The sequence below is a fragment of the Scyliorhinus torazame genome, chromosome 10 (assembly GCF_047496885.1).
Source record: "Scyliorhinus torazame isolate Kashiwa2021f chromosome 10, sScyTor2.1, whole genome shotgun sequence".
NCBI classification, from domain to species: Eukaryota; Metazoa; Chordata; class Chondrichthyes; order Carcharhiniformes; family Scyliorhinidae; genus Scyliorhinus; species Scyliorhinus torazame.
The window spans coordinates 155157794-155183970 of record NC_092716.1 but is presented as its reverse complement, the minus strand read 5'-3'; the positions used below and the strand labels follow the sequence as shown (position 1 = coordinate 155183970).

Below are 26177 nucleotides of genomic sequence, written 5' to 3'. Positions count from 1 at the left end.
AGCACCTCCCAGACCACCCCTACCTGCACCTCCCCCATTACCGTTGGCCTCTCGATAGCTTTCAATGCAATCCCGGATCCGCCCGCTCACCTCCTCATCCACCAGCAAACCCACCTCCAGGCACCACAGCGGGCGCTGGTCCCTCTCCTCCCCTAGCTCCAGCTCCACCCAATGCGGGGCATGGTCTGAGATGGCTATGGCCGAATACTCCGGGCCCTCCACCCTCGGGATCAGCGCCCTGCTCATAACGAAGAAGTCTATCCGGGAGTAGGCTTTATGGACGTGGGAAAAAAAAGAAAATTCCCTGGCCCATGGCCTGACAAACCTCCATGGGTCCACTCCTCCCATCTGGTCCATAAACCCCCTCAGCATCTTGGCCGCCGCCGGCCTCTTACCCATCCTGGACCTGGAGCGGTCCAATGCTGGATCCAGTACCATGTTGAAGTGTCCCCCCCCCCCATTATCTAGCTCCCTGCCTCCAGGTCCGGAATCCGGCCCAACATGCGCCGCATAAATCCGGCATCGTCCCAATTCAGGGCATACACATTCACCAAGACCACCCGCACCCCCTTCAGCTTACCACTCACCATCACATACCTACCTCCATTGTCTACCACGATGTTTAGCGCCTCAAATGACACCCGCCTCCCCACCAAAATCGCCACCCCTCGATTCTTTGCGTCCAACCCCGAGTGGAAAACCTGCCCTACCCACCCCTTTCTCAGCCTAACCTGATCTGCCACCCTCAAATGCGTCTCCTGGAGCATAACCACATCTGCCTTCAGTCCCTTCAGGTGCGCGAGCACACGGGCCCTCTTGACCGGCCCGTTCAGGTCTCTCACATTCCAAGTTATCAGCCGGATCAGGGGGCTTCCCGCCTCCCCCCCCCCTGTCGATTAGCCATCCCCTTTTCTAGGCCAGCCACGTGCCCGCGCCTCCCGCACTCTCCATTCCCCCCAGCGGCAGAGCCCCGCCCCGACTCTCTCTCCGAGCTCCCCTTTGGCCAATGCAGCAGCAACCCAGTCCCCCCAGCTAGGTCCCCCCCAGCTGCGTGGCTCCCCCCATAGCACACCCGTAAGTCAGCTGACTCCTGCTGACCCCAGCCACTCCATCGCCCCCCAGTGTGGTAGTCTCCCCCCCTCCTGTCTATCAGCGGGCACTCTCCAACACCGCCCTTCCCCCCGGCCCCACCCCCTTCCTCCCCAACCTCGGGAAAAAGCCTGCACTTTCCATCAAACCGGCCCCGTCCTCTCTGGGGCAGCTCCCTTTTGCGGCATAATCCAAACTCCCCCACCTCGGGCCTCCCATCTCCCCTCCCCCCAACCACCGATGCCCACACTCTCACAAAACCCCCACTTCGAACCATTTCACCCTACCCCACCCAGCACCCAAGGAAACAATACAGAACAGAACATCCCCCAAAGCACAGTAACCACAGTAGCCCCTCGCGGCCTCCCCTCACAACCGACCCTCAGTCCATGTCCAACTTTTCGGCCTGAATAAAGGTCCACGCCTCATCCGGCGTCTCAAAGCAATGGTGCCCGTCCTTAAACGTGACCCAAAGTCGCGCCGGCTGCAGCATCTCGAATTTCACCCCCTTCCGATGCAGAACCGCCTTAGCCCGATTATACCCGGCCCTCTTCTAGGCCACCTCCGCGCTCCAGTCCTGGTATATACGGACCTCTGTATTCTCCCACCTGCTGCTCCGCTCCTTTTTTTTTTTTTTTAAATAATATTTTATTGAAAATTTTTGGTCAACCAACACAGTACATTGTGCATCCTTTGCACAACATTGTAACAATACAGATAATAATGACCTTTTTTAAATTTAAACAAAAACAACAACAAATAAATAAATATTAAATAACAAAAAATAAAAACTAGCCCTAATTGGCAACTGCCTTGTCTCAGGCCACACACTCCCCCCCCCATCCCCCCCCCCATCCCTCCCCCCCCCCCCAAGTCCTGGGCTGCTGCTGCTGCCTTCTTTGTTCTCCCCTATCTATCTTTCCGCAAGATATTCGACGAACGGTTGCCACCGCCTAGTAAACCCTTGAGCCGACCCCCTTAGGACGAACTTAATCCGCTCTAACTTTATGAACCCCGCCATATCATTTATCCAGGTCTCCACCCCCGGGGGCTTGGCTTCTTTCCACATTAGCAATATTCTGCGCCGGGCTACTAGGGACGCAAAGGCCAAAACATCGGCCTCTTTCGCCTCCTGCACTCCCGGCTCTTGTGCAACCCCAAATATAGCCAACCCCCAGCTTGGTTCGACCCGGACTCCTACTACTTTCGAAAGCACCTTTGTCACCCCCATCCAAAACCCCTGTAGTGCCGGGCATGACCAAAACATATGGGTATGATTCGCTGGGCTTCTCGAGCACCTCGCACACCTATCCTCCACCCCAAAAAATTTACTGAGCCGTGTTCCAGTCATATGTGCCCTGTGTAATACCTTAAACTGAATCAGGCTTAGCCTGGCGCACGAGGACGACGAGTTTACCCTGTTTAGGGCATCTGCCCACATCCCCTCCTCAATCTCCTCCCCTAGCTCTTCTTCCCATTTCCCTTTTAGTTCGTCCATCATAGTCTCCCCTTCGTCTCTCATTTCCCTATATATATCCGACACCTTACCGTCCCCCACCCATTTCTTTGAGATGACTCTGTCCTGCACCTCTTGTGTCGGGAGCTGCGGGAATTCCCTCACCTGCTGCCTCGCAAAAGCCCTCAATTGCATGTACCTGAATGCATTCCCTTGGGGCAACCCATATTTCTCGGTCAGCGCTCCCAGACTCGCAAACTTCCCGTCCACAAATAGATCTTTCAATTGCGTTATACCTGCTCTTTGCCACATTCCTTATCCCCCATCCATTCCCCCCGGGGCAAACCTATGGTTGTTTCTTATCGGGGACCCCCCCAGTGCTCCGGTCTTTCCCCTATGTCGTCTCCACTGTCCCCAAATCTTCAGTGTAGCTACCACCACCGGACTCGTGGTATAGTTCCTTGGTGAGAACGGCAATGGGGCTGTCACCATAGCCTGCAGGCTGGTCCCCCTACAGGACGCCCTCTCTAATCTCTTCCACGCCGCTCCTTCCTCCTCTCCCATCCACTTACTCACCATTGAAATATTAGCGGCCCAATAATACTCACTTAGGCTCGGTAGTGCCAGCCCCCCCCTATCCCTACTACGCTGTAAGAATCCCTTCCTCACTCTCGGAGTCTTCCCGGCCCAAACAAAACCCATGATACTCTTTTCTATCCTTTTGAAAAAAGCCTTCGTGATCACCACCGGGAGACACTGAAACACAAAAAGGAATCTCGGGAGGACCACCATCTTAACTGCCTGCACCCTCCCTGCCATTGACAATGCTACCATGTCCCATCTCTTGAAATCTTCCTCCATCTGTTCCACCAACCGCGTCAAATTTAGCCTGTGCAATGTGCCCCAATTCTTAGCAATCTGGATCCCCAGGTAACGAAAGTCTCTTGTTACCTTCCTCAACGGTAGGTCTTCTATTTCTCTACTCTGCTCCCCTGGATGCACCACAAACAGCTCACTCTTTCCCATGTTCAATTTATACCCTGAAAAATCCCCAAACTCCCCAAGTATCCGCATTATTTCTGGCATCCCCTCCGCTGGATCCGCCACATATAGTAGCAGATCATCCCCATATAAAGATACCCGGTGTTCTTCTCCTCCCCTAAGTATTCCCCTCCATCCCTTGGAACCTCTCAGCGCTATCGCCAGGGGCTCAATCGCCAGTGCAAACAGTAATGGGGACAGAGGACATCCCTGCCTTGTCCCTCTATGGAGCCGAAAATATGCCGATCCCCGTCCATTCGTGACCACACTCGCCACTGGGGCCCTATACAACAGCTGCACCCATCTAACATACCCCTCTCCGAACCCAAATCTCCTCAACACCTCCCACAGATAATCCCACTCCACTCTATCAAATGCTTTCTCGGCATCCATCGCCACTACTATCTCCGTTTCACCCTCTGGTGGGGCCATCATCATTACCCCTAACAACCTCCGTATGTTCGTGTTCAGCTGTCTCCCCTTCACAAACCCAGTTTGGTCCTCATGAACCACCCCCGGGACACATTCCTCTATTCTCATTGCCATTACCTTGGCCAAGACCTTGGCATCTACATTGAGGAGGGAGATTGGTCTGTAGGACCCGCATTGTAGCGGATCCTTTTCCTTCTTTAAAAGAAGCGATATCGTTGCTTCTGACATAGTCGGGGCAGTTGTCCCCTTTCCTTTGCCTCGTTGAAGGTCCTCGTCAGTAGCGGGGCGAGCAAGTCCAAATATTTTCTGTAAAATTCAACTGGGAATCCGTCCGGTCCCGGGGCCTTTCCCGTCTGCATGTTCCTAATTCCTTTCACCACTTCTTCTACCGTGATCTGTGCTCCCAATCCCATCCTTTCCTGCTCTTCCACCTTGGGAATTTCCAGCCGATCCAAAAACTCCATCATTCTCTCCCTCCCATCCGGGGGTTGAGCTTCATACAATTTTTTATAAAATGTCTTAAACACTTCATTCACTCTCTCCGCTCCCCGCTCCGTCTCTCCATCTTCGTCTCCCACCCCCCCTATTTCCCTCGCTGCTCCCCTTTTCCTCAATTGGTGTGCCAGCAATCTGCTCGCCTTCTCTCCATATTCATACTGTACACCCTGCGCCTTCCTCCATTGTGCCTCTGCAGTGCCTGTGGTCAGCAAGTCAAATTCCACATGCAGCCTTTGCCTTTCCCTATACAGTCCCTCCTCCGGTGCTTCCGCATACTGTCTGTCCACCCTCAAAAGTTCTTGCAACAACCGCTCCCGTTCCTTACTCTCCTGCTTCCCTTTATGTGTCCTTATTGATATCAGCTCCCCCCTAACCACCGCCTTCAACGCCTCCCAGACCACTCCCACCTGAACCTCCCCATTGTCATTGAGTTCCAAGTACTTTTCAATGCATCCCCTCACCCTTAAGCACACCCCCTCATCCGCCATTAGTCCCATATCCATTCTCCAGGGTGGACGCCCTCTTGTTTCCTCCCCTATCTCCAAGTCTACCCAGTGTGGGGCATGATCCGAAATGGCTATAGCCGTATATTCCGTTCCCCTCACCCTCGGGATCAATGCCCTACCCAACACAAAAAAGTCTATGCGTGAATAGACTTTATGGACATAGGAGAAAAACGAGAACTCCTTACTCCTAGGTCTACTGAATCTCCACGGGTCCACCCCTCCCATCTGCTCCATAAAATCCTTAAGCACCTTGGCTGCTGCCGGCCTCCTACCAGTCCTGGACTTCGACCTATCCAGCCTTGGTTCCAACACCGTGTTAAAGTCTCCCCCCATTATCAGCTTTCCGGTCTCTAGGTCTGGGATGCGTCCTAGCATTCGCCTCATAAAATTGGCATCGTCCCAATTCGGGGCATACACGTTTACCAACACCACCATCTCTCCCTGTAATTTGCCACTCACCATCACGTATCTGCCCCCGTTATCCGCCACTATAGTCTTTGCCGCGAACATTACCCGCTTCCCCACTAATATAGCCACCCCCCTGTTTTTCGCATCCAGCCCCGAATGGAACACCTGCCCTACCCATCCTTTGCGCAACCTAACCTGATCTATCAGTTTCAGGTGCGTTTCCTGTAACATGACCACATCTGCTTTAAGTTTCTTAAGGCGTGCGAGTACTCGTGCCCTCTTTATCGGCCCGTTAAGCCCCCTCACGTTCCACGTGACCAGCCGAGTTGGGGGGCTTCCCACCCCCCCCCCCCTTGCCGGTTAGCCATCATCTTTTTCCAGCTTCTCGCCCAGTTCCCACGCGGCTGTATTTCTCCCAGACGGTGCCCCCCCGCCCATCCTTTCCCACACCCACTCCCCCTTTCCCCAGCAGCAGCAACCCAGTAATTCCCCCCTCCCCCCCCCCCCCCCCGCTAGACCCCCCGCTAGCGTAATTACTCCCCCCATGTTGCTCCCAGAAGTCAGCAAACTCTGGCTGACCTCGGCTTCCCCCCGTGATCACGGCTCGCCCCGTGCGGCGCCCCCTCCTTCCTGCTTCTCTATTCCCGCCATAATTATCATAGCGCGGGAACCAAGCCCGCGCCTCTCCCTCGGCCCCGCCTCCCATGGCCAACGCCCCATCTCCTCTCCCTCCCCACCTCCCCCCATCACCACCTGTGGGAGAAAGAAAAGTTACCATACCGCAGGATTAATCATACAATCCCTCTTCGCCCCCCCCCCCAACTCGTCCCACCACTTTGTCCAAACGTTCATTTTCGTAGTCCAATCATTCCAATTTTTCTTCTACAATAAAAGTCCACGCTTCATCCGCCGTCTCAAAGTAGTGGTGCCTCCCTTGATATGTGACCCACAGTCTTGCCGGTTGCAGCATTCCAAACTTTATCTTTTTTTTGTGAAGTACCGCTTTGGCCCGATTAAAGCTCGCCCTCCTTCTCGCCACCTCCGCACTCCAATCTTGATAGACGCGGATCACCGCGTTCTCCCATTTACTACACCGAGTTTTCTTCGCCCATCTAAGGACCATTTCTCTATCCTTAAAACGGAGAAATCTCACCACTATGGCTCTGGGAGCTTCTCCTGCTCTCGGTCCTCGCACCATAACTCGGTATGCTCCCTCCACCTCCAACGGACCCGTCGGGGCCTCCACTCCCATTAACGAGTGCAGCATCGTGCTCACATATGCCCCGACGTCCGCCCCCTCCACACCTTCAGGAAGGCCAAGAATCCTCAAGTTGTTCCTCCTTGCGTTATTTTCCAGTGCCTCCAACCTCTCCACAGATCGTTTCTGGTGTGCCTCCTGTATCTCCGACTTCACCACCAGGCCCTGTATGTCGTTTTCATTCTCTGCTGCTTTCGTCTTCACGACCCGAAGCTCCTGCTCCTGGGTCTTTTGTTCCTCTTTCAGCCCTTCAATCGCCTGTAATATCGGGGCCAACAACTCTTTCTTCATTTCCTTTTTTATCTCCTCCACGCAGCGTTTCAAAAACTCTTGTTGTTCAGGGCCCCATATGAAACTGCCACCTTCCGACGCCATCTTGGTTTCTGCTTGCCTTCCTTGCCGTTGTTCCAAAGGATCCGCTGCAATCCGGCCACTTTCCTCTCCTTTTTCCATCCGTGTCCAGGGGGAACACCCTTCTGGTTTATCGCACGGTGTTTTCAGCCGTTAAAATTGCCGTTGGGGCTCCTATCAAGAGCCCAAAAGTCCGTTTCACAGGGAGCTGCCGAAACGTGCGACTCAGCTGGTCATCGCCGCACCCGGAAGTCTCCGCTCCTTTTTTGCCCATCTTAGGACACACTCCCTGTCCACCAAGCGGTGGAACTGCACCAATATCACCCGCGGCGGCTCGTTAGACTTGGGCCTCCTCGCCAAGACTCGGTGGGTCCCATCCAGCTCCAGGGGCCTCGGGAAGGCACCTGCGCCCATCAACGTGTTCAGCATCGTGACCACATATGCTCCAGCATCTGACCCCTCCACTCCCTCCGGGAGACCCAGAATCCGCAGGTACTTCCTCCTCGACCGATTCTCCATGTCCTCGAACTTCTCCTGCCTTCTTATGCAGCGCCTCGTGCGCCTCCACCTTCACCGGCAGGCCCAATATCTCGTCCTCATTCTCCAAGGCCTTCTGCCGCACCTCCCGGATCGCCGCCCCTTGGGCCTTCTGGGTCTCGACCAGCTTGTCGATCGAAGCCTCCATCGCCTCCAGCAGCTCTGCTTTCAATTCCGTGAAGCAGCACTTGAGAAACTCCTGCTGCTCCTGCGACCACGCTGCCTGGTCTCCACCCGCCGCCATCTTGGCTTTCCTCCCTCGCACTTTTCGCTGCACCAGAATTACTTTTTTCACCGCTCCACTCCTGGTCCAATCTATATAGTGCCGGGGAAATCGTACTGTCACCTTCCCACACTGGGAACCGTCGAACAAATGCCACTGGGGCCCCTAAAAAGAGCCAAAAGTCCATTTCTGGCAGGAGCTGCCGAACGTGCGACTTAGCTCAGCATAGCCGCAACCGGAACCCGAGGGTGGCCCCTTCTAAGAGGCGCTGGTGGATGTAGGCCGACCCTATGCCCGTAACAAACGCATCTCTAACTAGCAGGTCAGAATGTTCAACGGCCGAAACGGCCTGACAATCACAGTCTCCCACCAAGGCGTGCAAGGCACGCCAGAAATCTTCCACAGACTCACCAGGGAGTTGATGCCGCGTGGACAGGAGGCGCCTGGCGTAGATTTTGTTGGTCTGCTAAGTGTAGTTCTCCTTCAGTAGCACCATGGCCTCAGCGTAGGTCGGCGCGTCCCGGATGAGGGGAAAGATATCGGAGCTCAGCCGCGTGTAAAGGATCTGGAGCTTCTGTGCCTCTGAGGGTGGTTCTGTCGCAGATCCGATGTATGCTTCAAAGCAAGCTAGCCAATGTGCGAAGGCCGACTTGGCGGTCTGCTTGAGGGTGCAGCTTCAGGCGATCAGGCTTGATGTGGAGATCCATTGTTGTAAAATCTCTGCGTAGTAAATTGATGCACTATCAATTACGAGACAAGAGTAGAGTGTAATCGAGGCTTTATTACGCAGCCATGTATAGCCTCCCGCAGCTGCTGCCGAAATGGCTACAGCTCGGAGAGCCCACACATTTATACTCCGCCTACTGGGCGGAGCCAGCAGGCAGGGATCTACCCCCATACCTGTAGTACAGGGGCCTTACCGTAATACCCCTCGTATGCGGTATATAGAATACAACAGTGGTGAGTGGTGACTACCACAGAGGTGAAAGGTGTGGAAGTGTCACCTTAAGTGTAAGCAGGAATGTGTGGTTGAAGTTACAATCAGATTAGCCGTGATCTTATTGAATGATGCAGCAGGCTCGAGGCGTCAAGTGGCCTACTCTATATTTGTTTGTTTGTTTTCCCAAGTCTCTCCTCGTGTTAGCAGCATTTCATTGTGCAAAGTGTGCAAAAAGAGGTCTGGTAATGAATGACGTAAAAGCATGGAGGAATTGTTGCATTTAATTTATTTACATGAACTCTGAACAATAAATTTAACCAACAAGTTCAATCCTCCCGTTCAAAATTGGCTGCAACGGCAGACGGACCAGAAAGAGTTTGTGGGTACTGGGGACTGCAATGGCAGACGGACCGGAAATGGTGCTCGTGAGCAGTGGAGTAATTGTAACGGCAGACGGACCGGAAATGGTGCTCGTGAGCAGTGGAGTAATTGTAACGGCAGACGGACCGGACGTGGATTGTGAGCGGTGGAGGGACTGTCATGGCAGACGGACCGGACGTTGGGTGGGTAGAATGCTTGGGGCAGGGACCGGAAGTAGCAGCTGATGCTTTGAGTTTGTTCCGGTTGGTGGTGAGATCATCAAAACATTGAGAGCGGCTGTCGGAGGAGGTGAGAGATCCGGGAGAGGCCGGGGATTTGGGGCGGGGGTTGCAAGCGGAGCTTGGAGCCGCAGCAACGCTGGGAGATGGAGGGCGACTGATCCGGGACTGCTGGATGTGGGGAAGATCCTGTCCCTCCTTCCCTCACCCACCCACCCTGTGTAATTTGTCTGGGGTTATTGGTGGGCTGTTTGCCCACCGTGTGATCAATACTCTTTCAGCAAGATTATATCAAAAAGCCATGTTTCTTGTCATGTTCAAAGTCTAAAGATGTGCAGGTTAGGTGGATTGGCCATGCTAAATTGCCCCTTACTCTCCAGGGGTGTGCAGGTTTGATTATGTGTTACGGGGATAGGGCAGGGGAGTGGAGATTGGATTTGATTTATTGTCACATGTACCGAGGTACCGTGGAAAGTATTATTCTGTGTACAGTCCAGACAGATCATTCCATACATGAAAAAAAACATAGGACATCCATAAATGCACAATGTAAATGCATAGATACAGGTATCGGGTGAGCAAAAGGCGTGTAGTACTACTCAGTAGAGAAGATATGTGGAGAGATAAGTTCAGTTCATAAGAAGGCCATCCAGGAGTCTGATAACAGTGGGAAAGAAGCTGTTTATGAATCTGTTGGTGTGTTCTCAGACTTTTGTATCTCCTGCCCGATGGAACCGGGCAGGAGGGGTCTTTGATTATGCTGTCTGCTTTCCCAAGGCAGCGGGAGGTGTAGACCGACTCAGTGGCAGGGAGCAGATTTGCGTGATGGACTGGGCTGTGTTCACGATTCTCTGTAATTTCTTACGGCCGCCGTAACAGCACTCTGACCATGGGTTAGAATGCTCATTTGAAGGTTCGGTGCAGACTTGATGGGCCGAATGGTCTTCTGCACTACAAGGAATCTGTGTTATATAATAGCATTGTGGTCTATCTGCTGACACGTGTTGTTTAATTTCCATTGTGGCAGGTATCTCACCACCACCTATTTCCACATCTCCTACGATCAGATTGCTTATCTGGCACCCAGGACTGAGCAAACAAATTTTCTCCAATTAAATATGAAAAACACCAATAACATATCTTCAGCAACCCTGCCCCTGACCTGGCCAAATTCCACTCCCGAACCACTGAGTCCCTCCCTCTCCCTGGCAACTGTCTGAGGCTGAACCAGATTACTCGTGCTCTTGGGGCCATATTTGACTGCACATTAGCTCCATCACCATGACTTCTGCCTCATCTTTGCCCTGACCTCAGTGCTCCTGCTGCTCAAGCCCTCCTCTGATTACTTCTAGGCTCAGTCATTCTCATGCTGCCCTCCTTGACCATCCACTTTTCACTCTTCATAAACCGGAATGCATGAAAAATTCTGCTGTTTATGGTCTAGCTCACACCAAGTCCTGCTTGTGTAAGCACAAGAAATAGGTGCAGCAGACCTAACAGCTTACTTGAGCTGTTCAATGTGATTGTTTGAAAAAAAAAGTATTTTATTACAAACATGTATCAAAACAGGTTACAGCGAACAAACACCTCGGGAAACATGCTTCCCTACATTCAACAGACTGTACAGATTTTTCCTTTTTTTTCACCCCCCCCGTGATGAACAGCCCCTCAAACACAGTCACAAACATCCCCCTCCTTTCCTCAAACCCCTCTGAAGAGCCCCTTGACTCATACTTTATCTTCTCTAATCGCAGGAAGTCGTACAGGTCAACCAACCAAGCTGCTACCCCTGGTGGCGATGCCGACTGCCACTCCAGCAAAATTCGCCGCCATGCAATCAGAGAGGCGAAGGCAGACATCGGCCTTCCTCCTCTCCATGAGCTCCGGCTTCTCTGAGACCCCAAATATCGCCACCAAAGGGTCCTCCACTATCCTGGCTAAGACTCCCACCCATAATCTTCCCACTTTTTCGCAACTCCAAAACATGTGTGTGGTTCGCTGCCCCCCCCTCCCCCACACCTCTCTCAATCATCTGCTACCCCCTGAAAAGAACCCACTCATTCTCGCCCGAGTCATATGCACCCCGTGCACCACCTTAAACTGTGTCAGGCTCATCCTTGCACATGAGGAGGTCCCGTTTACCCTACGCAGTGCCTCACTCCATATTCCCCAATCGATCTCCATTCCCAACTCCGCTTCCCATTTCATTAAATGCGATCATGATTGATTTTCAGTCTGAACTCCCATGTTCCTGCTCCTTGTATGCTTTTATTATTATTATTATTATTTCCAGAGAGACTAAAAATAAGTCTATTTCAGCCTAAAATATATTCAAAGATGCATCCACAGCCCTCTGGAGTAGAGAATTCCAGAGGTTCACAACCCTGTAAGTGATGAAATTGCTCCTCATCTCAGTCCTAAATGATCATCTGCTTATCCTGAGTGTACCCCCATGTGCTCGATTCCCCAGCTGCTGGATACAACCTTTCTGCCCTCCCTCTCATGCCCCTTCAGAATCTTGTATTTTCAATGAGATCATCTCTTCTTCTCAATTCCAATCTCTCATCATAGAACAACCTTCTCAACCTCTCTAATCCTTCTACCAATGACCCTGTAGTTTAAGGTGATTGTCTCTGGTAATCGATTCCCCAACTCGGGGAAACAAGTCTTTCGTGTCTAGGCCCCTCGTAATTTTATGCACCTCAGTTAGGTCACACTTAGCCTCCTCGTTCTAAGGAAAACAACCCTAGCCTTTCCAATCTCTCCTCGTAGCTTCCGTTTTCTAGCCCTGACAATTTTGAGTTTGAGGAAAATGCATCCAAGACCAGTAATTTAAACTTAAATAAGGGCAACGATGAAAGCAGAGCTAGCTAAAGTGAACTGGGAAATATGCTTAAATGATAGATCAACAGAGGTTCAGTAGCAGACATTTAAAGGGATATAATAATATAATTATAATCTTTATTGTCACAAGTAGGCTTACATTAACACTGGAATGAAGTTACTGTGAAAATCCCCTCGTCGCCACATTCCGGCGCCTGAAATATTTCAGAAAACACACATTCCAATGAGAAAGGGAAATTCCAAGGGAAGGGCCTGTCACCTGTGGTTGACTACAAAAGTTAAAGGCAGTATTAAAATTAAAGAAAAAGCATATACTTGTGCAAAGAAAAGTGGCAGGTCAGTAGATCGGAAAGAATAGAAAGAACATCAAAGAATGACAAGAAGATCGATAAGAAGGAAAACTAGGTGGATAGTAAGAGTTTATATAGATATTTAAATAAGAAAAGAGTTAACAAAGTGAGCATTGGTCCTATGGAAAGTGTGTCTGGGGAATTGGTAATGGAAAGTAGGGCTGTGGTGGACGAATTAAACAGATATTTTGCATCTGCCTTCACTGTAGACGACATAAGTAACATCCCAGAAATAGTTGTAAATCAGGATTAGGAAGGGAGGAAAGAACTCAGGAAAATGACAATCAGCAGGGAAGTGGTATTGAGCAAATTGTTGGGTCTAGATTGAATTCCATTTGCTACTTTTCTGCCTGCTCAACCAGACTATTGATATAATTCTGGAGACATCAGCTATCCTCTTCACTATTCACCATTTTTTGTGTCATGTACGCATTTCCCGATCATTGCTCCCACGTTTAAGTCCAAATCATTAATAATTCACCAGAAACAGTGGGGGACCCAACACCGAGCCTGTGGGATGCCACAGGAAAGCCCTTTCCATTCATAAAAACATCCACCAACCATTACCTTTGTTTCCTGTCACTGAGCCAATTTTAAATTCAACATGCCACTTTCTGTTGTATCCAATGAGATTCACTTTTATAACCAGACTGCCATGTGGGACCTTGTCAGATTCTTTCCTGAAATCCAAGTAGACAACATCCACTACACTACCCGCATGAATCCTCCTTGTTACTTCTTTAAAATATTTGATTAAGTTAGTAAGACATGATCTTCCCCGAACAAAACCATGCTGACTATTCCTGACAAATCATACCTTTCCGACAGTTTAATTTTTGTTTTAAATTTAGAGTACCCAATTATTATTTTCCAATTAAGGGGCAATTTAGCGTGGCCAATCCACCTACCATGCACCTATTTGGGTTGTGGGGTTGAATCCCTCGCAGACACAGAGAGAATGTGCAAACTCCACACGGACAATGACCCAGGGCCAGGATCGAACTTGGGTCCTCAGTGCCATAGGCAGCAGTGCTAACCACTGGCCACCATGCCGCCCAGCATGGCTAATTCACCTACCCTGCACATCGTTTTGGGTTGTGGGGGTGAGACCCACGCAGAAGCGGAGAGAATGTGCAAACGCCACACGGACAGTGACCCGGGGTCGGGATCGAATCCAGGTCCTCGGTGGTGTGAGGCAGCAGTTAGTAGATTGGGATTGTGATTGGGAAGGCAAATTGAATTTAATTGCAAGGGGAATTTTACTGCAGCTGTATCGGGCCTTGTTGAGGCCAGTTCTGGAGTATGTGACAAATATTTAAGGGAGTTAAAATGGAGAAGGCGGGATGCGATGTGGAGTTGGCGTCAGGGGAGCAGGTGGGGTGTAGTTATTTATTGTTTATTGACTTGTTCTTCTGATTTTCTTTTTGTCTTTGTGAAAATGCCTTGAATAAAAATATTTTAAAAAATATTTAGTTCATAGTTCTAGTTAATATTTTAGAGGTAATGTTTAGTTTTCGAAAGATGGTTCTTATGAAGGTAACTAAAATTGTCAGAACCACCTAAAAGAAAATGGCGGTTCGGAAGGTTAGCCCTATTTGTTTAATAGAGTCAGAGTAGAAGAGATGAAATGGAGCCATAAAACTGGAGTTGGACTTACTTAGCTGGAGAACTGGAGACATGATGTCTACATTACTTACCAAGAGAGGTGTTGTGTTTTGGAGGTTAGAGTTAAATTGGTTTAAAAGTATTCGGTGAACCCTGAAAAACTATCGCCATGGGGATGATTGGAACTTGAGAAGGTTCACTGGTTTTAATTTATCTGTGTTTGCTGGGAGAGAAGGTTGGTTACAGTTTGGATCTCATGTGGTTTGCAACTCAGAGACATCCTGTAAGCTATTAGCAGGCTCCAAGCAGTTCAGGCTCAGAGAAGTCCAGAGGAGCTGAGAATGTGGCAGTAGGTCACTCGTTCCGTGCCAGGTACTCAGGGCTTGGAGAAGTGGGGCAAACCATTTATAGCTCAATGCAGCCAGAAGGCTGGAGTTCAGAGAAACCTAGGGAGAGGGCCATCTTAATGAAGTTAATAGTTTGCAAAAGAGTTGGAATTGTGCCTGTAATTAGAGGTGTGAGTGCAGCTTTGTGAATCCCATCGAATGTGGTCTGAGGAGAAGAAAGTGGAGAAGAGATTCAACCATTTGGAAGTGAGTGGTTGTTGAAACAGTCTGCGTTGAAGTAGCTTTGGAGGAAATCAGGGCTCGATCTTGGAAATTGATGAATTGAAAACCCTTGCGAGGAAGGCAGAGTATTAATCAGACTCAGTGATTACTGGCGTTGCTGAGAAATCCATGGGATCTGTCTTAGTCACAGCTGCCATTTAATGTCCAATGTGGTGTGTTATACCACAGTTGTCTGTTAATTCATATTTATCTCCTGTTAATTCTGAATGAAAGAGTCTCATTTAGATATTGTAGATTGTTTTGCTTTTCTGACTTTGTAAAGTTTATGTTTGTGTAAAACTGTGGATTTTGAGGCTTTATTCTCCCAGTGGATTTCAAATTTTGTGTACATTACTGGTTCTGAACTGGATCGATCGTAACACTGTGTACAATTTTGGTCGTCTTATTTGAAGAAGAATACAAATTTGTTCGAAGAAGTTTCACTCAACTTATTCCTGGGATGAAGGGTTTATGTTATGAAGAAAGACAGGTTGTGCCTGTATCCATTGGAGTTTAGAAGAATGTGAGGGGATAGAGTGGAGGCATGGGCTTAAGTAGGGTACTCTTTCCAAGGGCTGGTGCAGACTCGATGGGCTGAATGGCCTCCTTCTGCACTGTAAATTCTATGATTTTGTGATCTTATTGAAAAATATAAGATCCTGAGGGGACTTGCTTGGGCAGATACCAGGAATATGTTTCCACATGCGACTGAGACTGGAGCTATGGGACACAGTTTAAGAGGATTCCCTTTTAAAATGTGGATGAGGAGAATGTTCTTTTTTTGAGGGTCGTTAGTCTTGTGGAATTCTCTTCTGCAGAGAACAATGGAGGCTGGATCATTGAATTTATTTGAGGCAGAGTTAGAGGGATGTTTGATAGCCAGGGGAGTTAAGGGTTATGGAGGCAGATGGCAAAGTGGAGTTGAGACCACAAACCAGATCTGCCACAATCTGACTGAATGGCGGAGCAATCTCAAAGGGCGGAAGGAATGGCCTACGTCAAGTCCAATGTTTCTCTCTCCCTCATTCCAAGTTCTGGTATTATTCCAATAAATCTTTTACCGTATCCCCCATGCCTCTAAATCCTTCTCCAATATGGACCAATTAATTTGTATCTTGCTAAATATGTGTTCTGTCATAGTTCTGACTGCCACATGTAGTAAATTAGTGGGAGGCCTGTTCCAAATATTTGTCTCCGGTGGGATTGGTTTTTGAAAATAATTTAAAAAAAACATTTTATGAAGGCATTTATGATTTTATAACAATAAACACTATAAATACAAATGTTTAAAAAAAAATTAAAAAAAAATTTTTCTTCCAGGTTTTCATAAAATATCAGTACCAAAATGAGAAAGAAAAAAGAACCCAACAGGGTTAAGTACAAAACACAATCTAAAAAAAGCAACCCCCCCAAACCCCCCCCCCCCCAATACCTAAATAATAAATTAACATTAACACCCCGACTTAAGACAACAGGTGTATACATCCCCTCAGACCCTTCCAGTGTAAATAACATAAACAAAAATAAAGTAAACCCCCACCCTCCCGAGCTGCTACTATGTCTACTATAAATACAAATGTACACATCGTTCAGTGCGTAACACATCCCTCCATCTTCTATTGTTCCCGCCTACTTTAAACACAAAATAGCCTAACCGCCGCCCCCCCCCCCTTATTGAATCTGCTGACAGTTTAGTTCTCTCCGAAGAAGTCGATAAATGGCTGCCACCTCCGGACGAACCCTCTCAGGCCGAACTTAATTTTCTCAAGTCTGAGAAACCCGGCCATGTCACTAACCCAACCCCCTTATTTTGGGGACTTCGAGTACCTTCACGCTAACAATATCCGTCTCCGGGCTACCAAGGAGGCAAAGGCCAAAGCGTCAGCCTCTCTCGTCCTCTGGACTCCCGGATCTTCTGACACTCTGAAAATCGCCACCTCTGGACTCGGCGCCACCCTTGTTTTTAGTACGGTGGACATGACATCCGCAAATCCCTGCCAGTATCCCCTAAGCATCGGGCATGCCCAAAACATATGGACATGGTTTGCTGGCCCTTCCGCACACCTCACACACCTGTCCTATATCCCAAAAAACTTGCTCATCTGGGCCACCGTCATGTGTGCCCGGTCAACCACCATGAATTGTATCAGGCTGAGCCTGGCACATGATGAGGATGTGTTGACTCTGCTAAGAGCATCCTCCCACAGACCCACCTCCCCTCCAAACTCATCTTCCCATTTACGTTTTAGCTCACCTATCTGAGTTTCTTCCCACTCCATGAGATCTTGGTAGATATCCAAAACCTTCCCCTCCCCCACCTCCATTTTAGAAACTACCCTGTCCTGTATCCCCTGTGGCGGTAGAAGCGAAACGGTCGCAACCTGTTTTCGCGCAAAATTCCTTCTCTGCAGATACCGAAACCCATTCCATCCCGGCAATTCAAACTCCTCCTCCAAATCTTCTAAACATGGAAAGCTCCCATCAATAAATAGATAGCCCAGCCTCTCAATCCCTGCTGTCTGCCACCCCTGAAACCCCTTCATCTAGCCTCCCACACAACCAGGGATCACTCTATTCACCCGCTGAAAAAAGGCTTCAGGTATGAAAATAGGGAGGCACTGGAAAGCAAACAGAAACCTCGGAGGACCGCCATTTTTACAGTTTGTACTCCTCGCCAGAGACAACGGGAGCCTGTCCCACCTCCAAAAGTCCTCCTTCATTTGTTCCACTAGCCGGGTCAAATTTAATTTATGTAACTGCTCCCATCTCCGTGCCACCTGAATTCCCAAATAATGGAAACTCCCTCCCGCCACTCTGAACGGCAGTTTCCCAGTCTCCTCTCCTGCCCCCTCGCCTGGATCTCAAACATCTCACTTATATTCAATTTGTAATCCGCGAACAGGCCAAATTCCCCTAAAATCTGCATAATCTCCCCCATCCCCCCTAATGGGTCAGAAATAAACAGGAGTAGGTCGCCTGCATATAATGAGACCCCCCCCCGGACTAGCCCCTTCCAGTCCTTTGATGCTCTCAGCGCCATCGCCAATGGCTCTATGGCCAAGGCAAACAACAGTGAGGAGAGAGGCATCCTTGCCTTGTCCCTCGGTGTAATTTAAAGTAGTCCGAACTCAGCCGATTCGTCCGCACACTCGCCACCGATGCCTGGTATAGCAACCAAACCCAGTCAATAAGCCCTGCCCAAACCCAAACCGTCCCAGGACCTCCCACAAATAATTCCATTCCACCGCGTCAATAGCGACCCCCCCCCCCCCCCCCCCCCCCCCCCCCCCCCCCCGCCCACCACCACCACCACCACCACTCCCCTCAGAGGGCATAATGATCACATTTAGGAGCCTTCTAACATTGGTCATTAGCTGCCTACCTTTAGCAAACCCTATCTGGTCTTCTCCTAGCATCTCCGGAACACAGTCCTCTATCCTTGAGGCCACAATTTTGGCCAGCAATTTGGCATCGAGATTCAGTAGGGAGATTGGTCTGTATGACCCACATTGCTCTGGGTCCTTCTCCCACTTCAGGATCAATGATATCGAAGCCTGCAACATTGTTGGGGAAGGACACCTTGCCCCCTAGCCTCATTAATTTTCATAGAATTTACAGTGCAGAAGGAGGCCATTCGGCCCATCGAGTCTGCACCGGCTCTTGGAAAGAGCACCCTACCCAAGCCCACACCTCCACCCTATCCCCATTACCCAGTAACCCCGCCCAACACTAAGGGCAATTTTGGGCACTAAGGGCAATTTAGCATTGGCAATCCACCTAACCCGCACATCTTTGGACTGTGGGAGGAAACCGGAGCACCAGGAGGAAACCCACGCACACACGGGGAGAACGTGCAGACTCCGCAAAGGCAGTGACCCAAGCCAGGAATCGAACCTGGGACCCTGGAGCTGTGAAGCAATTGTGCTAACCACTATGCTACCGTGCTGCCCTCACCAGCAGCGGGCCCAGCGTCCCAGAGAACTTCTTGTGGAATTCCACAGGGTAGCCATCTGGTCCCGGAGCCTTGCCCGAGTGCATGGCCTCCAATCCCTCTATTACTTCTACAATCCTGATCGGGGCTCCCAACCCCTCCACCAACCCTTCCTCCATTTTTGGAAACTCCAACCCTTCCAAAAACTGCCTCGTCCCCTCCATCCCAGCTGGGGGTTCCGACTCATGCAGCCGACTGTAAAACTCCTTAAACACCCCATTCACCCCTGCTGTGTCCAGGACCGTGTTCCTCCCTCTGTCCTTCACTCTTCCTATCTCCCTGGCCGCCTCCCTCTTCCTTAGCTGGTGTGCTAGCATCCTACTGGCCTTCTCACCATACTCGTATACCGCCCCCCTCACCTTCCTCAACTATCCCACAGCCTTTCCTGTGGATACCAGACCAAACTCCAACTGCAGCTTCTGCCACTCCTTCAACATCCCCGCCTCTGGGGCTTCAGAATACCTTCTATCCACCTGGAGTATTTCCCTCACCAGCCTATCCATCTCTACCCGCTCCACTTTTCCCCTCTGAGCCTGTATCGAAATTCGCTCCCCCCAATCACTGCCTTCAGCGCTTCCCATACTGTTGCTGCCGAAACTTCCCCTGTATCATTTATTTCCAAATAATTCTGGATGGCCTGCCTCACCTGCCCACACACACCCTCACCCGCTGACAGTCCTACATCCAATCTCCATTGCGGGCGCTGACCCCCCTCCTTGTTCACCCCAGTGTGGGGCATGATCCGACACAACAATCGCCGAATACTCTGTATCCACCACCCCCACCAGTAAAGTCCTGTTTAAAATGAAAACAATCAGTCCGAGAGTACACTTTGTGCACGTAGGGAAAAAAAGAAAACTCCTTCGCTCTTGGCCGTCTGAACCTCCACAGGTCTACACCCCCCGACTGTTCTGTAAACCGCTTTAGCTCTTTTGCCGCGGCTGGCACCCTCCCTGTCCTTGAACTCGACCGATCCATCCTCGGATCAATGACTGTATTGAAGTCTCTTCCCCCACCCACCCATGATAAGGTTATGCGAGTGCGGGTCCGGGATGTTCCCTAACACCCGCCTCATTAGCTCTGCATCGTCCCAAGGGGCTGGTTTAGCACAGTGGGCTAAATAGCTGACTTGCAATACAGAACAATGCCAGCAACGCGGGTTCAATTTCCGTACCGGCCTCCCTGAACAGGTGCCAGAACGTGGCGACTAGGGGCTTTTCACAGTAACTTCATTGAAGTCTACTTGTGACAATAAGTGGTGATTATTATTATTATTAATTTGGTCCATAAATATTCACTGATACCACCGGCATCCCCTCGAGCTTCCCACTGACCATGATATACCTACCCCCTGAGTCCGCCACTGTATTCCCTACCTCAAATGACACCCGCTTATTGATCAGGATCACAACCCTCCTGGTTTTCGAGTCTAGCCCCGAGTGAAATACCTGCCCGACCCACTCCTTCCTCAGTCTAGTCTGACCACTACCCTCAGGTGTGTCTCTTGTAGCATTGCCATGTCCCCTTCAACCTCCTCAAATGCGCCAACACGCTAGCCCTCTTGACTGGCCCATTCAGCCCTCTCACGTCAGCCTGGTTGGGGTGCTCCCCCCCTCAACCATCTGCCGATCAACCATCACCCTTCTTAGGCCAGCCTCCAGCTCGCGTCCCGCGCCTCCTCAGGCCCGCCCTTGGGTGCCCACCGTCCTCGACCTCCAATTTGTCTCCCAAAGCCAGACCCTCTCCTGTCAGCAGAACAATCCCCTGCTCCCACCCACCCCCCACTAACAAAACAATAGTGCCAACCCCCATATGAAACTAGTCACTTGCTCGCCCCCCCACTGCGCTTCTGTGAGCTAGCCCGCCCAGCTAACCTGGTAACCCCCGCCCATGGCGCCAAGCAGCCTGCCCCCTAATATTCTCTCCCCCCCCCCCCCCGAACATACGTATGCAAAACATCACAATCCCCAACAAACACAAAGTAGAAAATACCACCCACCATCCCCCCACAAGAACAAAGTTAACCCGCACACAAAACTGAGCAATTGCCAAAAACATTGGTACATAAACCCTACATACACAGCTCAAAGGAAAATAAATTTAGCACAGGCACAGAATTACTTGCCCCTAAATTCAATGTCCTCAATCACCTGCCGGTCTCCTGTCCTTGACAAAGTTCATCGCTTCATCCGGCGAACCAAAATAAAGTTCTTGGCCCTCGCAAGTGACCCACAAGTGTGCTGGGTACAGCATGCCGAACTTCACCCCCTTCTTGAAGAGGGTACAACATGCCGAACTTCACCCCCTTCTTGAAGATTTAACCTTGTTATAGCTTGCTCTTTTGGCCAGTTCCGCACCCACGTCCTGGTAAATGCGCAGCTCGTTGTCTTCCCACTTGAAGCTTCTCGTCTGCCTGGCCCACCTCAAGATCTGTTCCTTATCCAGGAACTGGTGCATTCGCACCACCATTGCCCTCAGCGGCTCATTCACCCGCGGCTTCCTCGCAAATGCTCTATGCGCCCTGTCCACTTCCAGGGTGGAGTAAATGCACCTTCGCCAAGCAGCTTCTCAAATATACGTGCCACGTATGCCCCTGCGCCGATCCCTCGATGCCCTCCGAGAGGCCAACGATCCTCAAATTCTGAGGATCTGCGCGACCTGTTCTCCAAATCCTCCACCTTCTCCTGCAGCCTTTTCTGGTGGTCCCTCATCAGCCTCATCTCCATTGTCATCGCGGTTAGCCGGTCCTTGTGCTCAGCCACCTTCTCTTCCACCTTCTGGATGGCCAGTCCCTGGGCTTCAACCTTTGCTCCACCTGATCAATCCCCGTCTTAATCGGGTCCAGGTACTCCTGTCTTTGCTTGGTGAAACTCTCCTGGAGGAAGTTCACCAGCTGCTCCATTGACCATTGGGCCGGCAATCCCAGTCCCTGAGCCTCACCCATATTTTCCTGTGCTGCTGACTCCACTCCCTCCTTTGTCGAACAATCTCTTCTTTGCAGACCACTTCTGGTCCACAACTCCATAAACTGCTGGAGAATTCTTCTTCTCTTCTTAACCAGCCTCCAATTTTACCACTCAAATCCCCCATACGTCGGGGAAAAAGGTCCCAAAAGTCCACCATGAGCGTGAGCTAACAAATAAACGACCTCTCTCTCCATGGCCGCCACAGGAAGTCCTCCGGTGGGATTATTGACTGATATAGAATAGATGATCTGCAAGATCCCTGATCCTGGTTGCTCCGTGTCTACAACTTTATCATGGTGGGATGCACTATCACACCTAAAAATAATAAATGAATAGAATAATATTTTTCACCGCTTCCTGTTGGAAATTGATTTTTTTTTCTTTGTGCTTTTCTCCTGGCACCAATCAGAATGCTCACATCATAGAATATTTAAACACAATCAGATATATGGCACCTTTCACAGCCACAGGATGTGCCTAAGCGTTTTACGGTCATTTAAGTATTGTTTGCAGCATAGTCACCATTGTAATGTAGGAAATGTGGCAGCCAATTTGTGTACAGTAAGCTCCCACAAATCAGGAAGTAACCAGTTGGTCTGTTTAAATGATGGTTGAGCAGTAAATATGGGCCATGTCACAGGGGAAGGACAATCTATGCTCTTTTTGAAATAGTGGGACTTTTTATGTTCGCCTGATGGAGCAGACCGGGCCTTGATTGAACATCTTTATCTACACTGGAGTCTCTGGCTAGATTTTGTCTTGGAGTGGCACTTGAACCTACGACCTTCTGACTTGGGCAAGATTCTAGTTTCACTGTTTAAAGGCCAAATTCAAGGAACATTTTCAGTTTAGAAAGTACTTACCGTCCAACTCTTCAATTCAGTGTTATATTGGCCCACTCTTTCCTCTTTGCCTTTGTCGATAGTAACTGCTGGGGAGAATGTCTTTGTTTCACCTGTTGTGCACTTTTAAGTTGAAACTCCCAACTTTAGAATTCCTGCCTTTAACCCATATTCCTCACTTCCTGATATAATAACATGGAACAGATCAGAATACAGACAGTGCAATGCATGTGTTTTAGAATACATGTATATAGACAGTGATTGCCAGTGTTATACTAGCTGTGACTCTCTGGTCTCACTCAGCTCTGTTTCCTTTCTGTTCGAAAAATAAATTTTCCTAGCAGTATTTGAACAATTCGGAAATGAGTGAACAGTTTCAGCACCTTCCAAACAGTGCTGGGAGGGGTAGGATTGCAGGCAGCTGCTCATAATGTGGGTGGTTGAGATCCAGAACAGAGGCACACCAACATAGGACCAAGGGTGGACCCTTCGGCTCCTCCACCCTGCTCTGCCATTCAGTGAGATCATGGGCTCATTAACTCCATTTCCTTCCTACCCCTGTACCCTTTAGCTCCTTTATAAGTCAAGAATCTATCTAACTCAGCCTTGAAAATATTTGATGGCCCTTCCTGTGCCGCTCTCTGGAGAAGAGGGTTCCAAAGACACTCAACCCTCTTGAGAGAAAAACAATTCTCCTCCTCGCCCTCTTTAAAAAATTGAAATCTCTCAGCAACCACCCTGTCAAGCCCCCTCAGGATCTTGCATGTTTTAAGAAGATCACCTCTCATTCTTCTAAATTTCAATGAATGCAGGCCCAGCCGGTCTGACATTTCTTCCTAGGATAATCTCTTCATCCCAAGAATCAGTTGAGTGAACCAGGCCCTGTCATGTTGAAGAAGCAGTCCAGTTGATGTGTAACTTGTTGCTGTGCACAGGCATAAAGTGTAGCTTGGATCCAATGCATCTTTAATTCATTGCTGTGTGCACAATGTTTATACACTCCAGAATCACACGTTGTCTCTTTTACAATAGTGTTGTCCATGTTCCCAGAATGGCAATTATAGGAATGTTGAACCGAGGCTCCTTTAGGGATGACTGTTTCAGAGTCCCGTAGGCAGGTGCGTTCCCAGTCCTTTGCTGAGCTGGTTGATTTCAGCCACAGTGGGTTGGGTCGAGAAAGGCAGATTTGGTCACTTCTCTTGTTAATCACCACCCAGTGGCTCCTGCTAGACAGAGTGGATATGTAGACAATGACCATGGCTGTGATGCCCACAATTGAATAGCCTTCTGGATCTCGCTGTTGAGCCGTGTGTATGGTCACATGCATTTGGTTGTGATGCTGCCTCAGTAATCATAGAGTTATCATAGAATTTACAGTACAGAAGCAGGCCATTCAGCCCATCGAGTCTGCACCGGCTCTTGAAAAGAGCACCCTACTTAAGCCCACACCTCTACCCTATCCCTGTAACCCAGTAACCCCATCTAACCTAAGGGCAATTTAACATGGCCAATCCACCTAACCTGCACATCTTTGGACTGTGGGAGGAAACCGGAGCACCCGGAGGAAACCCACGCAGACACGGGGAGAACGTGCAGACTCCGCACAGACAGTGACCCAAGCCAGGAATCGAACCTGGGACCCTGGAGCTGTGAAGCCATAATGCTAACCACGATGCTACCGTGCTGCCCAATTTAAGGGAGGCGTCACCTTCTAGTATACATAATGTAATATACAGTTGATCACAAAGGTGTTTATCTTGAGTTTGATTCCTGGATTATGAATGTGACAATCTGTACCTCTGATGTTTGCCAGTATTTTTCTTTACTGCTTCCTATCTTCACACTGTTTCTTGGCAGACACAGATATGCGCACTATTCTATTCATATTCCAGTGTAAAAACAATGGAGCGTGCAACATCTCCATTATAGGAAGATTGTACTACAGCTTGCATTTAAGCAAAAACGTATAACCACAATAAACGCCTTGTTTTGGAAGCTGAAACAAATTTGCAGTGAAAGGTCCACTCCCTAAGGCCTAAAATCAGCATATCATTCACAATTCCAACTGATTTCCAGCTTTCACTTTTCACAGAATAACATCACACTTCCCTGAGGCAAGGCCCAATCTGGCTGCTTCCATGTGTCACATGAAGGTTATTCGACTTGTTGGCATGTGATTGTGTGGACACAGCCAATCTTCCAGTTGCCTTATCCAAATACTCATCACGTACAATTGTGCAAAGTAAGTGTTAACAGGCTGCAGGAATGGAGAGAGTTGTTAAAACTGAGTGTGCGTCTTCACTCATGCACAGGGTTACTTGTTAGTGATCAAACTTGGGAACGTACGGTCCGCTGTCAATTGGCATTTAACCTCCATGATGCAGAGATGCTGGCGTTGAACTGGGGTGAGCACAGTACGAAGTCTTACAACACCAGGTTAAAGTCCAACAGGTTTGTTTCGATGTCACTAGCTTTCGGAGCGCTGCTCCTGCCTCAGGTGAATGAAGAGATATGTTCCAGAAACACATATATAGACAGATTCAAAAATGCCAAACAATGCTTGGAATGCGACCATTAGCAGGTGATTAAATCTTTACAGATCCAGGGATGGGGTAACCCCAAGTTAAAGAGGTGTGAATTGTGTCAAGCCAGGACAGTTGGTAGGATTTCGCAGGCCAGGTGGTGGGGGATGAATGTAATGCAACATGAATCCCAGGTCCCGGTTGAGGCCGCACTCATGTGTGCGGAACTTGGCTATAAGTTTCTGCTCGGCGACTCTGCGTTGTCGCGCGTCCTGAAGGCCGCCTTGGAGAACGCTTACCCGGTGATCAGAGGCTGAATGCCCTTGACTGCTGAAGTGTTCCCAGACAACCTCCAGGCAAGGGAATTCAATTTCCATTTTAACTCTAATTATTTGTAAATTGGTTGCCCTGAATTACTCACCACAGAATAAAACCTCAGCTTTGTTCCAGATTTGGTCAGCAAATCATTTTTGTAATCCACTTTTACAATTTGTTTAGGTGAAATAACCAACAATGGCAACAACTGATCTGTTGGTGGATTTACACGATGATATGGTGGCAGATGATACTTCCAATGCACTTGGACAACTCAAACTCTCTCCTCTGGATGAAAAAACCTGGCCTGCAGAGTGTGATAATGACTTAAAAACAGGTTAGTAATGGCAGTGATTGAGCAGAGACAATTCGATATACTGAGCTCTCATCCTTGTACAAATTCTGAATTACCACCTAATTGCCAGAGCTCTCATCTAATGGACCCTGCATGAGCCGTTCACAACTGACCTAAAGACATGAGCGAAATCTCTGGACATTCCTCCCCACACATATTCTGAGTTGATTTCTGGGGTACAGGTTGTTTAATAAATCTCCAATTGTGAATTGAATCATCATGTTCTCCCAAGACGTCACCACCTGGCAAGAATTAACACTTAAAATGGTAAATTCAAAAAATGTATTAATCATTAAAATGTAGAAAAGTAAAAAGATAAAGTTTCAACTAACAGTAATTAACAGCAAGAAAACAAAGAGGGTGGCACGGTAGCACAGTGGTTAGCACTGTTCCTTCACAGCGCCGGGGACCCGGGTTCGATTCCCGGTCACTGTCTGTGCA

General features: G+C 49.3%; 1 protein-coding gene across 2 annotated transcripts in view; it reads left to right on the top strand.

The window, feature by feature from the left end:
- The first annotated feature begins 9282 nt into the window (after positions 1 to 9282).
- Positions 9283 to 26177, top strand: part of arhgap1 (Rho GTPase activating protein 1) — a 101843-nt gene continuing 84948 nt past the window's right edge. Inside the window, exons 1-2 of one of the 2 annotated variants that reach the window (XM_072518850.1) lie at positions 9283 to 9302; positions 25565 to 25718. In XM_072518850.1, the coding sequence (XP_072374951.1) occupies positions 25580 to 25718 (139 nt within the window). In that variant the 5' untranslated portion in view covers positions 9283 to 9302; positions 25565 to 25579. Of the gene's footprint in view, positions 9409 to 25564; positions 25719 to 26177 lie in introns of both variants that reach the window. The other variant, XM_072518849.1, reaches the window with a different exon arrangement.